Source organism: Rhinolophus hipposideros (assembly GCF_964194185.1).
Source record: "Rhinolophus hipposideros genome assembly, chromosome: 18".
NCBI lineage: Eukaryota > Metazoa > Chordata > Mammalia > Chiroptera > Rhinolophidae > Rhinolophus > Rhinolophus hipposideros.
In genome coordinates, this window is record NC_138064.1 from 22,298,987 (window position 1) to 22,315,563 (window position 16,577).

Consider the following 16,577-nt stretch of genomic DNA (forward strand, 5'->3'; position numbering starts at 1 on the left):
CAAAAGCACATACAAGTACAAAATGTTGTATAGTAACTTAACTGATTGAAAAACATACATCCCAGAATTTACCGATCAAATTAATTTCTTCCTTAAACACAGGATAACTATAAACTAAACAATGCTTTTATTAATCAAAACTTTTTTTGATTAATATTTACGAACCCCTTTTTTAGTGTTCAAAGGCAATTAACATACTCTTCAAAAAGCAATTTAAAATATTTATTAATCAATTATTAACAGAGTAAATATAAAATTCTAGGTGATGATTTGAAAGGTCCATATCTACCAAGATATGGTTTTATGTGATCCATTATGTTTATTTATCTCATTAAAATATGGTCATAAATTTTCTGTATTATAAGACATACCACTTGATTATTTGATATACATGAGGAAAACAAATATTTACTGTAGAGAAAATAATGTCTTAAAGATCTCTAATTATAAAATCTGTTCATCATGTACAATGCTGAAAATTTAGGGAAAAATTGGGAAAAAGTATCCATAATTCTAATTTTCAGTAATGACAACTGTACACATTATAATGATATAATCCTTCATTTTGGAGAAGAAGCGCACTGCACACATACAGAAAAAATAATTAAACACAATTCTACCATCTTTTCTAATACTTCACCAAATTACAACTTTAAAAATTAAAAAAAATATAACTGCATTAGAATTTGCTGTTATGCGACTTGATACAACGACATCCTTTAGCATCTTTATTTTAAAAGCCATGTGTTCTAATACATCACTTTAGGAAAATCAGAAACCTTTCTTGGAGAGGGAACTGTCTTTGAAATTTTTAAATCAGATTGTAGTTTTAAGCTTAGAAAAAACAAGATGGCCTCTCTATATTATTTTACTTTCATTGGCTCATTTAAATTATAAAGTACTAATACCCTGATGGCAAAAAACTAGCACAGTCTAAGAGTATAAAGTAAAAAAATAAAGTCCATTTCCCAAGCTTTTACTCCTGATCTCATGCTACGGAGTAGAGTCCCACTCTAGGGAAGTAATAACATATTTAATCTTTTAACCCTGTCTTACATATACTTTAAGAAAATGTCTATGCATATGAACAATAAATCAACATACGTGCATGTGTGTGCGTGTGTATATAGAAAATGAATCGAACATTTATGTCAGGCACCCAGTATGTACGAGACCATGTGCTATCAAACAATCAATAATTCATCACCAGTAACAAATGTCCCACTCTGGTGGGGGATGATGGTAATGTGGGAGCCTAGGTGTGTGTCCAGGCAGAGGGTAGAGAGGAAATCTCTGTATCTTCCTCTTAATTTTGTTATTAACCTAAAACTGCTCTAAAAATATAAAGTCTTTTAAAAAAAATCAGCAGGGAGTGTTGTCAAAACGACTAAGAGCAAGTCAGTTTCTTAAGGCTGAGTTTGTGTCAGACACAAAACTGATGGGGTGTTTCTGACTACTAATTGGGAAGTTAGAAGATAAGGTTTTATGGAAAGGAGGATTGAAGGGTGGTCCTCTCTTCTCAGCATTTTAATCAAGCAGGAGAGGAAACCAAAATCTTCTGGGGGGAAAAATAACACCCTAGCCTGGTAACTAGTGAGATAACTTGCTTTGGAGCAATTGCTTAAAAAACATGGATGGTAATGGACCTTCGGGATGCTCAAAGGTGGTAGTAGGCAGGCATCCAAACATTCCCTCACTTATGAGATTTCTCAAGTCCCTCTTTCCCCCATCCTCCCGGAAGGGGACCTGCCCAAGCCTGTCTAGCAGATGAAGTTTTATTTGAAGGGCTGTCCACACAAGAAAGATACTTAGCATACCCATGCCTATTTCACAACGAGAACATGAACTGCATAGAAATACTGAAGTCTAGCCTAAGACTTAATGGGACACAACACAGCAACGTATGAGACTGTACTCCCTGACACAATTTTATAGGACCACACAAACTCAAATTAAAAGAGAGGGGAAAACAAAACAAAACCAACCAACCAACCAACCAACCAAACAAACAAACAAACAAAACAGCATAGTACTCCAAAGTCTCTCAAGCATACTTTTTTAAAAGACTCAAACATATAGAGAATCATTCCTTCGTATTCATTTACCAAACACACATCTGGTACTAGTTACTAGGAATGCAGCAGGGACCAGTCAGACCAGTAGCATGGTGCTCACTTTCTCGCAGGTAGAGGTTTGACCCAAGCACTGCACAAAAAGTCTGGCAGAGTGGGTTAACAAGAATTACTGGTCTCCAGTCTGCAAGGTACATCACATGATGCATTGCGTTGCAATTGTGTCTATGTGAATGCTTTAATAATTAAATGTGTATGCTTTACTTTTAGACTTATAATTACTGTACATGATTGAAAACCATGGACCTAAACCCAGACGTGCATCTAACACTCCAGGAAGGCTCTGAGATGTCACACCACTTGCTTGATGTCATGTGTTGCATTCTAACATTGGTGATATAGCAGAGATCAAAACCAAAATTCCCTACCCATCAGGGGGGCTCACATACCTGGAATAGTCAAGGCCAGAATCTGATTATCTCAAGCTCTACTCAGTGCAATTTCCCAATAGACAACCAAAGTTGCTGCAGTGTCTTGGGAAATTATTTATGTGACTCATAAAGGCAGCTTTTTCATTATATGCCTCCGATTTTATGGTTTAGAATCAGATAAAGTATAAATATTAATTTTAAAGTCTGGTTCAGAACTTGGATAAACTGGATTAGCATATATTACCTCCAAAATGCAAAATAGTTCTACATGGATTTATATTAAGGAAAAAAATGTCTTTAGTGAGAGGATTTAACAAAAATCCTGCCTCTTAGAGACATGTAAATAGTAGGAAATTTATGGCACCATGGTTTCCAGTACTATGGGAACCAGTTATCAAATTATTTCCTGCTGAGGCCCAACTCTAACAAAAACAGTCTTCACACCCTAAACAGCAAGGCTACATCCCTTTCCTCTAGCCCGCAGTTTCCTCTGTACCATCAACTTGGGGGTCTCCTTCCTGTTTATAATAACCCCAGTCTATTACCTTGTATACAGAGAAAAAAAAAAAATGTCGTGTTCTTTTCTTTTTTCTTTAGAAATGATCACAAATCCAGGAAGCTATCAAGGTTAGTTCGAAAAGTATTCAAGTCCTTTATGTGGGTGTACAAAAGAGGATGAAACCGCGCGGCCCACAGTGGTGTATGCTATATTATTGATAGTGTGTTAGTATCCCTTATTCTTCACCTCTGCCCAGGAGTTTTTTTTTTTTTTTTTTTTTTTGGTTGAGAGCCCACTGGCCCATGTGGGAATCGAACCGGCAGCCTTCGGAGTTAGGAGCACGGAGCTCTAACCGCCTGCGCCACCCGGCCGGCCCTGCCCAGGAGTTTTAAGATTTATTTAGAAGTTCTCAAAAATAATAGTATACTTGACAATTATTTTTAAGTCGTGATCTAACATAAAAGTAAATTGAAACACGGACAGAGAAAACATATCTTTCACAGATTTAATTATTAGTTTCCAAATAAAATATTTCCATAACTAAGAGAATTAAAGATAGCCAAAGGAGAGTAGTTTTCATATTCATGTGGGGTGTTCGTCTCCCTTATATGTGATCTTTATATTTTCTTTCTTTTTTGACATAAACTAAAAAACAAAAAGATACACTTGATATTAAAAATCAAGAAAGAATAATGAAAGCACTGTCTCCTCAGCATTCAGCAAAAGAATGGTACATTCAGTGAGTTACCTTTATTTTTCAAAGAACATAGTTTACAACTATGACTATTTGAACATTTTTTTGACATTCTTTACTGAACACACGCCAAACTTGGAACAGGCCAAATGATTCCACCTGGTACTTAACTGCCCAAAAGATATTTGCTAAAGAGACCCACAGCCTGAGTATAGACATCAGAGTGAGTTAAGAATGAAAAGTATTCTTGTGCACACCCTGCCAATATTGGTAGACTTTATATTTTTAAAAAATTAGAAATTATTCTAAATCATCACGTGTTTTTCCCCGATAGATAAAAAGAAAATATGCTGTGAAAATTCCTAATGACAACCACAATCTCCGCATTAAAGTGATTCACATTAATCTGATTATTAAATCCCCTTGAGCGCTATCTCTCAGGTTTAATTGCTTCAGCAATGTCTTTATCCATAAGAGTAGGGGGGGAAAAAAAAAAGAATAGTCCAATTGGAAAAAACAAGTTGAGAAAAGGACAAATCCTAAAATTCCTTTGAGGTATAGATCAGGTTCCATGGATCGAATATTCAGACATTTCATTTGCAAAATAAACTTCACAAAGAATTTCCTCCTCATTTTATTTTCCCCGCTGTTTTGGCTATTTACACACTATTTTGGATAATTTCAAATCACTTTGTATTCACGGGCAAACTATTCAAACAGTATGTGATTTTCTCTTCCATTGTTTCTTTTGTTATGTTCATTATCAACTTTCCTGCTGCCACCAGTTCTGGAGATACTGCTTTATCATTTTCAGTTTAGTCTTCAACATGCGATGTCACATTTTATAAATTACTTGAGAGCAAGGACATACCATCAACGTGTTCTTTAAAATATAATCTACCACATTTATTTTAAAAAGTTGACATTGAGGAAAACACAGCTTTGAATGAAATCATTTCTATCTAGTTCCAGTACGGTTGGCCCTGCAATTACAGCTAATATTTACTTTTCTGACTTGCCTGGCCCAATTCACCAATCCTTCCAGACTCTGTTCAAAATTTCACTTTCTCCAGGAATCAGACCTTCCACTGAGCTCCACCCTTGTGTCTGTACTGCTCTCTCTCTGGTTGGGGACTGGAGAGGGCTCTGTGGAGGAGGGGTCATTGGAGCCGAGAAGGATTTGAGTTAAATGGGATATGCAGAAGGGGTGGAGGGTATTCCAGGAGCAGGAAACAGGGGGTTGGGTAGAAGAGTAACAACATTGTCGGATTTAGAGCTGAAAGACTGGCAGGAGCCGGACAGCTACTTAAACAGAGGAAGGGAAATGCTCAAAGGTGTCTAACCTATGGGAAGAGCTTTAGGACGATTACCTTAGTCCCTTTTGCTTCAGGGGCTGGCCTGTCTCCACCAGGATGGTATAAGCCTCTAGAGGACAAAGATCATGTCTTATCCTGTGTAATTCATTGAACATAGTAAATGCACACCGAGGTTTCTTGTTAATGTAAAAAATATTAATTCTGAGAGACAATTACTAGAGTTATATCTTGTATGAAAGTCTCTCTCTTAATTTGAAAAATAATTTTCATCTTCCAAAATGCAGGAAGATAGGCTTATGGCAAATACTAACGTCTATACAATTTTACTTTGAAATGATTTATCAGCTAGGCCTATAATTATGTTATGTATATATTTTTTCCAACTGCAAAAATAGACAGAATTGGCCCTAAAAATAACAGTTCATTTTTTACATAACATTTTATATTCCACAGGGTATCCTTACAGATTTCAAAGTCACCCTATAAATTTGGTTAACATCCCCGTTTTATATATGAAGAAACTGAAAGCCTTGGAAAATAAATCTCATCCTGGAGGCTGGAGCCTTGGTTTTCTCATTCTAACTCCCAGGGCTGTGGCTATGCTTGAGTGTCTCCCAGGGACCATCCATGATCATTTCCTACCAGGTCAGAAGAGGCTACTTAATGGGACTGCTTTACTCTACATATCAACAGACCAGGAAGAGATTTTACTCGGGAGGCTGAAGACCACAGTTTTAAGGACTGCTTTGTCTGCAGGCTCTAACATAATCCCACAATAGATAACCAAATGACAAGAGATAAAAACTCCAATTTTCCAGCTTAAATGTATTCATTGGGAAGGTGAATGCTACCTTTTTCCTTCTGATGCAGAAATAGCTTTCTATTTTTAATTGTTGGAACAGTTTTATTATACTCAGAGATAAGAGGCACCAGACTAGAGTTTTAAATTCCACAGTGACATATCCAATACAAACATGTCTAAGTTGGATATCTATTAACGTGTGCTTCAACATGAACTTGCAGTGATACTGGACATAGTCCTTAGAAATCGTGAAGACCTGACTTTGAACTTAAATCTTCTTTTAAAAAACCATTCAAATAAAGTCTGGGGAGACATATTATAATGATACAAAAAATTTACATGCTGTCCTTCGGATACACTGGCATTTAATAAGTCCAAAACATAATAAACTTAAACATCAAAACACAAGTTAATAAAGTTGCAAAAATCCATGAAATTGGTGTTGAAACAAGCAGTTAGATATGCAAACCCAGAGTAAGGACCTAGAAGACACACCTAGGTTGCCTGAGTCTGGTCCTGATTTTCTTACATTAATCTACGTAGCCTAACAATACTGACACAGCTCACAGCAGTTTTGGTACATTTTGATTTTGGGGGGGGGGGGGGAGGAAATGCCTTCTGACTTAGTTTATGAGACACAGAAGAAAATCAGTAGCTCTACTTCATTCACCTCTTGATTTTCTCAGTTAAACTAAATATATTTGCCCCCCTGTTCAGACTCGTCTGCAAATTACTGTCAGTTTCCCAAAATGATGAAGATTAATTGCCAGTAAGATATTCATAAAACTGTGACACAGCACTGAGTAATGCCACCTACCTGTTATTTTCGTGGAGACGTTAAAATGTGATGTGAACAGTTTTTGGAAAAGCATTGTTCACAGGACAGTCTCTTGCTGATTGAGGTAGAACTGTTTTAACATTTAAATGAATAATTTCATAAGCTAAATTCCAAGTATAGAGAAAGAGCATTTGTATTCAAATTACTTTCTTATGTTTTGTTAGAAAAAAACCTAGAAGAACAATTTCTTAGAGGCTGTAATACTTCCAAATTTTACTTTAAAAACTTCATTATGGAAAATTTCAACCATATCCAAAAGTAGAGAGAACAGTATAACGACGTCAACACACTTGTTGCCCAGCTCCAATCGTTAAATCAACTTTGTTTCATTGATACTTAGTCCCTCCCTGCCCCCACTGTCACAGTTATATTGAAGCAAATCTCAGATGTCCTATCATTTTCTCCTTACATAGTTCAGTATATACCTCCAGAAGATAAGAGATCTTTTAAAAAAATAACCACAATCTTATTTTCAACCTGAAAGAACATAAAAATTCCTTAATGTCATTAAATATCCACTCAGTCAAGAAATGTACCTAACTCTAAAGACAGAAAGTCAAATGTCAAGGAAGACATTACCCGGAACGATGTAATACTCAAAACTGAGCTAGTCCCCCGCAATAAAAAGGAAACAGCATTCGCTTAAAGCAGAGAGCTGGAGGGCAGGGGCTTTCACGGGGGAATCCAAGCAGGGTATGCAAAGTTTGCAACATGCAAACCCTGGAAAAGGTTTTTTTTGGTTGACAGCATTTGTCAGCATATCAAGCAGCTTGAGACTGAAAACATTTGAAGAACTTCTGTCCTTGGTTATGATTGTGATGATGTCACCATCACGTCACAGTGCCAAGAAGAAGTAATCCAGTACGGACACAAATCCACCTAAAATAACTTGAAGATCCAACTGAATTCAATTCAGCATGTCCTGAGCACACAGTAGGTACAAGATAATGGGTTACAATCTTGATAAACAAAGGTAAATACTTCATTAATTTAAAGTCTAGAAGGAGAAGGAGTCAAATAGATTAATAATAGCCACCATAATAGAATGCCATGAAAAGGGTGACTGCTTTAGGTATTTTCATAGGGATCCAAGGAAGAAGCAATGATGTTACTTGGGAGGGGGGTTCTAGAGGGTCATTAGAAGATAGAGAATTGTAGAGGATGTCAATAATTTCACCAGTAACTCCTGTCTAAATATTTTACCTATCCCCCTAGCTGAAGGACATGAATAAATGTGTTTACCAGTGTCTGTACTCTCCTCATTAAATAGGGTGGGAGAGGTGATCATGAAAGGTGGAGAAGAAGTTACATGTAAATAGTATTTTGAAAACTGAGCAGTCTTCAGATTGGGGGAGGAGAGACTCAGTTAAGAGGGAAAGGAGGTCATTCCAGGAAGAGAAAAGCAGGAACAAATGGGTGGAAATTACTGGCATGTTAGGGAACCAGCAGCAGCGTGGTGACCTTAAGAGCCGAGCGTGTGGGAGGGGCTGGCTGACTGGAAATGTCTGCTGGGACCAGAAGTTGGAGCCTTCCAGGCCAGAACTGAGCCTCTATTCTGTGGCCAGAGAAAAGTCATTGACAAGTTTTAAGCGAATCCGTTCTACCTTTATAGAATGTCTCACTCTTGCGTGGATGATAGGTGCTCAATGTTTATTGAACTGGTGGTGTCTTGAATTAGTTTGATTGGGTGAGATGAGAGAGAAGCAGGCCATTTAGGAAATCCATTGCAATAGGCCGGGAGATGTTTAGGGTGACAGTAGTAGAAAAGAGATGAAGGGACACATATAAACATTTCAGACATTTCAGAAATCAGTATTTCTAAAAAGGTAAAGAAAGAAACAGAAGAGAGATCAAAGCATTACACAAATTCTATCACACAGGGTGGAACAGTGTGTTAGCATGCTCCCATTTCTGTAAAAAAAAAGTGGAAATACACATGAGTATGAGGAATAAACACATAAAATATCTCAAGAAGGATATGAGAGGAATAGATCCATTGGTTGTAGGGCATGGAGAAGGAACTGGAGAGAGAGGAAGGAGAGACTTTTGTCCCTCCGACATGCTGAACCCTATGACTATCTATTAGCTAGTTAACAGAATATATAATTTACCCCTTACTGTCAGCCAGCTAGGCAGAAAATCGGGAAAAGAAGAAAAGTTTTAGAGAAAGATCTACATTCCAGTTCTGGCTTTGACACTTCCTAACTGTGGGGAATGGACAAATTGATTAATTTCTTTAGTTTCTGTGTTTTTATTTGCAGAAATAGTGTTGGTAATTCCCACAATTCTATAACAATAATTAAAATAATCCTATACAAAGCATCTGGTAGAATATCTGTCACAGACTAAATACTCAATATGTAGTTATTTCATTATCAATAAAATTTCTTTGATGTGAATATATTCTTAGTACAAGAAGAGTTCCTCGATCTAGTTTAAGGATGCTCATTAGCTAATCTTATTCCTACATTAAATATTAACGCTGTACAAAACGATTAATGTAATCCATCTGATGAACACTATCCATTACATATCTATTTCTAGAAATTTAAACTTAGCATATTATTTATCTGCATTTCTAGGTAGACGTTTGTCTTTAAATGTCTTAATTTACTGAAGTCGTGTGTTCACAGAGGACTAAATACCAACCAGGTGCCATAAGGCACCAAGAAGTAATAATAAGTTGCTATCATCCATGATCTGACAACCTCAGTGAGACAAACAGGTGTGACCTTCAAGTAACCATGGCCCCAATTTGGCACAAGAGATGGAAATACTGGCAATGAAGTACCCAATTCTGGCCATGCACTGCTGTAAGATGCTGTCACATTTTAGGGGCGGTTACTCTGGAAGCATTTTCTTAGGTGGGTTTCTACTGCATGCTACTATGTTTTAAATCAATTGAGACTGTGGCAGTAACAGCATTCTAAATGTTACAAAAGCTTGGTCCCTCTCAAAGCCTTACTACATGTTGTTTGAACAGCCTCATCCTTATTAAAGCATCATCCAACAAAAGTTTCTTTGTTATACACTGAGATGGATAATTTCAAACCATTTTCACGTAAGATGTTTTGGCTCAGATCTGCCCCGGTCTGTAAAGATGAAGAAGTCTTAGAGAAGAAAACAGCTAGGGTTTAAGAAAGATTTTTGTTAAAGGCAGGAAATAATGATGAACATCTTCCAGAATTTCAGAAGTGTTGGTGAATGCTTTAAAAAAAAAAAAAAAAAGGGAAGGGTAAGCCAGAGGAAAATGCACTTCACTTCGTATACACTGTGGGGAGAAAGAGTGGTGGTAGGGGTGCTTAACAAAAACCACCTAATTATTCAAATATTTCTCTTTGAAGCAGATGGATCTTGGGAGAAACATCAATACTAGTCTGTAGAGAAACAACAATAAAACGAAACGTACACACGAATTTCTGAAGCAGCTTTCACTGATGCTGTAAACATGTTACGGCTGCGCGCTCTGGAGGGATGACTGACTTCGTATCAGCAAGCAAGTCTTGTTTCCAAGCCACAAGAGGGTGCACACTTGCATTTACCCCCCAGTATTGGAGCTCGAGGCCACATATTCCAGTTGAATGAAGACTGGATTAAGAGGCTAATCTAAGGCTATATATAGACAGCAACACCAATTTAATCTCCGCCCCCTTCCCTTCCCCTCCCTATCTCCATAAATCTCAAGATCGGAGTTACAAAGAGACTGAGAACTCTAGCAGAGCGAAGAGGCCCTTCCCCACCCCCTCCCTTTAGGTCGTCTCCCCTAAACGAACGATTAGTGCAAGTGTAAATTGCTTCCAAACATCCTTAACAGGCACCATAAAGCGAATCAGCCCCTGTTTTCTTCTCCAGCTTCCACAGAGGCCAGAGGAGATGACAAGTAGTGTGCGCGTGTGTGGTGATGGTGAGGGGGAGAGGCTTGCCAAAAGATAACTCCCATCTTCCTTTCCAGCCCCAGTCCTGAGCTTCAGCCCCCGCCTCCCTGGGAGACGCATCTGGCCGTGCCACGCGCGAGACGATGTGCACCCGCCACTTCCCACCGCGTGGTGGGCCCCCACCCACTCGCGGTCCCAGGGTCTCCCGGGGCGTCCACATGTGGCCAGTGGCGGGTCTTCACTCGGAGGCACTGATCCGTGGTACGTGTGAGGTTCATCGTGGCGAGGGTGTGCTTCCCCACGGAGAGGCAGTAAGCCCCCCACCCCAGCAGGCACATGCTTCCTCCCAGCCAGCTCCGACCCCGTGGAAGCCGCAGCGGGGCGACGGCCGCGGTTCCCGCAGCCCCCTCCGCTCCCCCTGCCCCACCTGGGTTGCTTCTCACCTGTCGGAGAAGGTAGCGGCGACGCGCGAGGCTGGGAGCTGCGGCGATTCCAGCAGCGGCAGTGGTGGCAGCAGCAGTGGCGGCGGCAGACAATGGAGGAGTGAAGGACAGACACATTGACATAGACACACGGAGCCCGGCGCAGCCCCGCCTCTCGCCCCGCCCCGCCCCGCCTCCCAGCCCGCCCCCGACCCGGGCCGCGCCACTCCGGAGGAAGGGGGGGAGGTGAGCGAGAACCGGGGGCCTCTGCACGCCCTAAGCAGCCATCGCCGGACACAGAACTTACAGATAGAGTTTTTAAATGTGGGCGTGACCCTGCGTATCTGAACCCGACAGGATAGGAGTGGGAAACGGGTAAGAGGAATTTAATTCCCCCCCCGCTGGTTTTCTCCATTTGTTTTTGTCTTCCCAGGCTACTCCAATGGGAGTCTTTGGCTGCCTCCTCTTACGGCTCCTCCTACGGACCCGGCCAATGATGCGCGGGGGGCGGTGCCTGCCGCTGGGGCCTGCGGAGACCGCCTGCCCGGCTCGCCGGAGCTCGCCGGCTGCTCGCCGGCCCGCGGGAGAGAGGAGAGAATTCGAATGCTTGCGCGGTTGGCTACTCTGCGTTCTGGTCTCTAATTGCCCCTCTGCGGCTGGCGTCCCTAACACAGACACGTCATTATTTTTTAATTCTTCCAAAGACTCAGAATCACCTTCAAGCTGGCGGGAGCAATGGTTCACATCAAGAAAGGCGAGCTGACCCAGGAGGAAAAGGAGCTGCTGGAAGCCATCGGAAAAGGTATGGGTGCTGGGCTGCCCCGGAGGCGCTGCCAGTCTGGCCTGGAGGCGTGGCGGAGCCCCGGAGGCGCCCCTGGCCCCGCTGACCCTGGTTCTGCAAAGATCGCCGCCCGGGACCGGGAAATAGCGTTTCTCGCTTGGTCTGGGACCGGTTGCGGGGGCGGGGAGGCAGGGAGGGAGAAGAAGTGCTGGGATGAGAGCGGAGGGGACAGAGGCTCGTCCTTTAAAGTAGCTTTTGGAAAGGCACACATTTCCAGGTCCCCCCTCAGATTATAGCGAACGATCCAGGGGTGTGGTCCCCAGGATGTGCATTCTTCAACACTCCTTCGATGATTTTGGCGACAGTGGCCTGGTAGTTTCAGGTTCTTAGACGGGTGTTTAATAGGCCGTTTTCGACTTCCGGAGGCCGAAAGATCTGGATTCCTTCGCTGTCCCCGCCCCCGCTTGGGGGGTGGAGGGAGCTACTAAGGAGAACGGTTCTTTATCAGGACACAGAACTAGTTCTGTAATTTGCCCCATTGGGGTTTCTGCGTCCAGACCCCCTCTACCCCCTGTAGGAACTTGCAGAGAAGCGAGGAGTTCGGCTAGGCGTCCACACCGCTCAGCACACATAGCACGACTGCGATCTTCTAATCGCGCTTTCCTTTCCGCTCTCGCCACGCGTGTCCCGCTTCCTCCGCTCCGCGTGGTAGGGAGGGAGACGCGGGCCCTGGGGACGAGCCAGAAGCCGTGTTTCCCCCTCATTCCGGAAAGGACGTCCCAGAGGTGTTCCCTGCTAAGTCCCGTTACCTGGCAGGTACAAAAGCCTGACTAGGTGACTTCTCCTGCAGCCACAGAGCGGGGGTGGGGACGGAGGGCACAGTCAATGTGGTTGTTTTAAGCTCAAGAATGAGAAAGCCACGTCTGCCCTCGAATGCCAGAGAGGCCAGGCACTGCAGCATGAAGGTTTCCCAGTTTCCAGTCTTTTCTTTCTTTCTAAGTGGTCAAGTGCAAATCTGGACCCCCAGAGAGAGTAAGGCAGATTTATTCTTCATGCTGACAAGGAAAGTCTAAACGTAAAAGAAAAAAGAAAAAATCGGATTTGAACTCAACAGGTGCCGATGAGCGGAGCCCACCCCATCTGATCTCAACAATTTTAAGTCACAGCTATATTTATCGTAAATGTTCTTTGCCTGGAATTGTGGGGCTTGGTGTCTTCGTTTGTTCTGCACGGTTATCACTGACCTATTTGGCATTGCAGCCTTTCTATTCTAACTCTCTCTCTGGGTAATTTCTCCCTGCCTTTGGTGGCTCTGGGATTCAATTCAGCAAACATGTGAGTCCCAGCTGTGTGCCAGGTACTGTGCTGGGCAAAAAGGAGACAAAGGATCAACCCACAATCCACTACGGATGCAAATAATGTTGTAAAGCAGTCCAGAGCTATCCTGTTCTCTTAAAAGTGTAAACAAGTGAGTAGTTTTATAAAGTGGGTCTCTGAACCGGGCAAGTCGTGGTGGTGGTGGGGGGGAATTCTTGGATATATTCTTAGATGTCCACCAGTTTATATTTTAAAGATTAAATAAAAGAGAATTAATGTGAATTTAAGCAGGTTAGTGCTGTGGTATTTCTGGGCGCATATCCTGCATCAAGTTGCACCTCGGCACACAAGCTGTTTTTCACCGATTCTGTGGGCAAAAGAGGAGGAGAGAAGAACTGAGATGGACTTAGTATGTGGATAAGTTCTTATCAAGTAAAGGTCCGTGGGATACCACTATACTCTCAAAGAGAAGTAATGGGAGATAGGCGAAAACTATAGCCAACCTTTATTGAATGTTATTATGAGCCAGGCATAATTATTATCACTTGATGAACTCGGAATTACTTTTCAGCTACGACATTATGAGAGACAGTATGGGATGTGGTTCCATGCAGGCCTGGTTTGGAATCCTACCACAGTCTTTTGCTGGTGATGTGTCCTTGGGCAAGTGTCTGTTTCTGAGCTTCACCTTCTCCATGTGAAAAGTGGTACCCACCTCACAACACTGTGATGATGAAATGAATTAGTATATGTAAGGAATTTTAAATGTTACTAGTATTGGGTGTTATTATGGTAAACATGTCTTCACTTTAGAGAGAAGAAAACCAAGGAACTGAGAAATTAGATAACTTGCCCAGTGTCACACAGGTAAAAGCGGTGGAGCAGAGATACCATACGGCCCATAGTCCTAGAAATATGCTGGACTTGAAAGCAAAACAAAAAAATGAAACCAGCACCATAGCCATCCACACTGTATTCGCTTTGAGAGGCAATTTAATATTCAGGAAAACATCATCTGTCAAGTTAATTTTTATTTTAAATGTTATTAACTTTTGTAGTTTTGAAGATATTCAATTTGTAAAATAATACTTGGTTAATAATTGAATAAAGGTCATGAGCAAAATTTATTGTGTAAGAAGCATATTTTTAAGGGAGTGGGGGGGTTCTTAATATTTTTTTCACCCTTCGGTAGATTTCTCAACTTTGAGAAGCACTAGATTAGTCAGTACTAGTACTTGGAACTAACAATAAATTTTCAGCCAAGTGTGACCTATCATCTTGGCCAATCTAAAATAAACTCAGCAAATGTTTGAGTGCTTTTTTCTTCCAATCACTGCCCTCCAGAAGTTAAGCAGACTTCCAGTCCAGAAAATAGCACACATTGCCCCTGGGCACTTTTAGAACAATTTCATTTTCTGAGTGAATTCACATGCGAGGCATTCTACAGATTGTATATGTGTTAGAATGCCAAGATGTTCCAGGTGAAAGTTAAGCTGTTTCCTACCCATATAAATCATAGATAAAGACGCATCTATTTCACAACATTTAAGGAGTAAAAATTGAAATGACTGAAGCACATTTTACTGGCTTGTATCCCTGGTAGATTGACCCATTCTTCTAAGTTCTGGTATCTTTTTTCCTTAAGCACAGAGGAAGTACTGTTTCAAAATACATTAAACCTTCTTGAAGGATATAAACCAGAAGATATCCCATTACTTACCTTGTTTAGTACTTGAAATCCTTGGAATTACTGTTGTCGACTTAACAAGATAATAATGTACTCACTTTTTTTTCTTCAATTGTTCTGTAAAATGAGCGATGAAACAGGTTTGGATAATAAAGCTTATTCTACCAGCTTTATTGAAGTAAAATTAAAATACGATAAATGGTGCACATTTAAAGTGTATACTTTTTAAAAATCAGTTTTCATTTAGGTATACATCCATCACTACAATCCAGATAATCCAGATAATCAACAGTTCCATCACCCACAAAAGGTTCTTTATGCCTTTTTATTATCTGTCACTCCCTCCACCACTGTCTCCAGGGAACCGCTGATAGGTTTCTGTCCCTGTTGATTAGATCCCTTTATTCTAGAATTTTATTTAAATGGAATCATATAGTAAGTAGTCTTTTTTTTTTTTTTTTTGGCATGGCTTCTTTTACTCGGCATCATGATTTTGAGGTTCATTTATGCAGTACCAATAGTCTATTTTTTATTTTATTTTCATGTATGGTCATATCACTGTTTGCTAATCATTTGCTTCGATGGATATTTCAGTTGTTTCCAATTCTGGACTGTTAAGAAAGATCTTGCTGTAAGTCCTGTGTAGTTAATATTGTTATTTTTAATATTTTTATGGTTTAGAAAGATTCAGGTCTACTAATAATTATAGAGATCAAAGAAAAAATTTAATTTAAATATATAGTTACCATTAACTCAATGACTGGGCAGGTTATGCTCTATGGGCTTCATTGTTTTCATTTACAAAACAACAGCTCTTTTAGATACTCTAATTTTTATGCAGTGATTCATAATCCTAATTGAAGGCCATTTTGTTACATAGTCTAATAATAGATACGACTAAGAGATCTTTTAGAAATTTCACATTTAAATAAATTCACCATTTCAAAATATAGTTAAATTAGAAGTCTCTACTTTTAAAATACATTTATAACTATGTAGTTATAATTAAATCTAAATCCATATATTGTTATTTTTAAATTATGACATTATTTTATATGTGATTTTACTTATACATACACATTATAGCAACTAACACGACAAACAGTATTTTAAATAACTTGGATTAGATTCCTTACAACATCCCTTTTTGGGGATCCCACTAACTGGTTGAAACCCATACCAAATCCTATGGTTAGCTGAAGGATTGCTGGAAATAGAAATGTCAAAAGATTGTTTCTCCCTTTTTGTTTGTTTTGACTACATCTGCTCACATCTGCTTGTCTTCAGTTAGAGATTTGTGGTCCCAATCTAGATATTAGAAATAACAATTAATTATATTATGCTGCTCTGAATATACAATAACAAGAGCATCTCGGGTGCACTGAGAGAGTACGCTGGGCCCACCATTAGGACAAGCCGTTAGTCTTCCTCTGAACTCTATGGGTTGGATACTCCTATCTGCTTCACAGATGAGGAAGCTGAGGGTTTCATAGGATTTGTTCAATTTCATGGTCGTCCTGGAGTGAGGTAGGAGAGAAGGTGGTAACATGGGAATATCCCTGTTAGCATTGTCTCTTCTTGGCTAAAATGCTGAACCATCCAGATTAGGTTGGTCAGCCCCACTCGCAGGAGGCAGGTTGGATTGTATTTTCTTCTTTGGTTGAGCTACTTGGAGAAATTCTCAAAAGGAAAACAAATCATTAAATATTACTTTTGTAAGTTATCAATCTCTTAATTTTTGTCTCCACCTAAGATAAATGTTGGGTCATTTCATGTCTCCCTTATACTGTGTTTCCCCCAAAATAAGACCTAGCTGGACAATCAGCTGTAATGCGTCTTTTGG

At 40.3% G+C, this 16,577-nt stretch overlaps 2 protein-coding genes across 4 annotated transcripts in view; one reads left to right on the forward strand and one right to left on the reverse strand.

The window, feature by feature from the left end:
- Window positions 1-11,125, reverse strand: part of BZW2 (basic leucine zipper and W2 domains 2) — a 57,598-nt gene extending 46,473 nt beyond the window's left edge. Inside the window, exon 1 of one of the 2 annotated variants that reach the window (XM_081079171.1) lies at window positions 10,971-11,125. Coding sequence is in view for 1 of the 2 variants with exons in the window: in XM_081079170.1 (XP_080935296.1) it covers window positions 10,062-10,102 (41 nt within the window). In the remaining variant the exon portion in view is untranslated. Of the gene's footprint in view, window positions 1-10,061; window positions 10,328-10,970 lie in introns of those variants that run through there. The other variant, XM_081079170.1, reaches the window with a different exon arrangement.
- A 370-nt stretch (window positions 11,126-11,495) lies between these two features.
- Window positions 11,496-16,577, forward strand: part of ANKMY2 (ankyrin repeat and MYND domain containing 2) — a 33,988-nt gene continuing 28,906 nt past the window's right edge. The window contains exon 1 of one of the 2 annotated variants that reach the window (XM_081079168.1): window positions 11,496-11,751. In XM_081079168.1, coding sequence (XP_080935294.1) covers window positions 11,685-11,751 — 67 coding nt within the window. In that variant the 5' untranslated portion in view covers window positions 11,496-11,684. Of the gene's footprint in view, window positions 11,752-12,207; window positions 13,199-16,577 lie in introns of those variants that run through there. The other variant, XM_081079169.1, reaches the window with a different exon arrangement.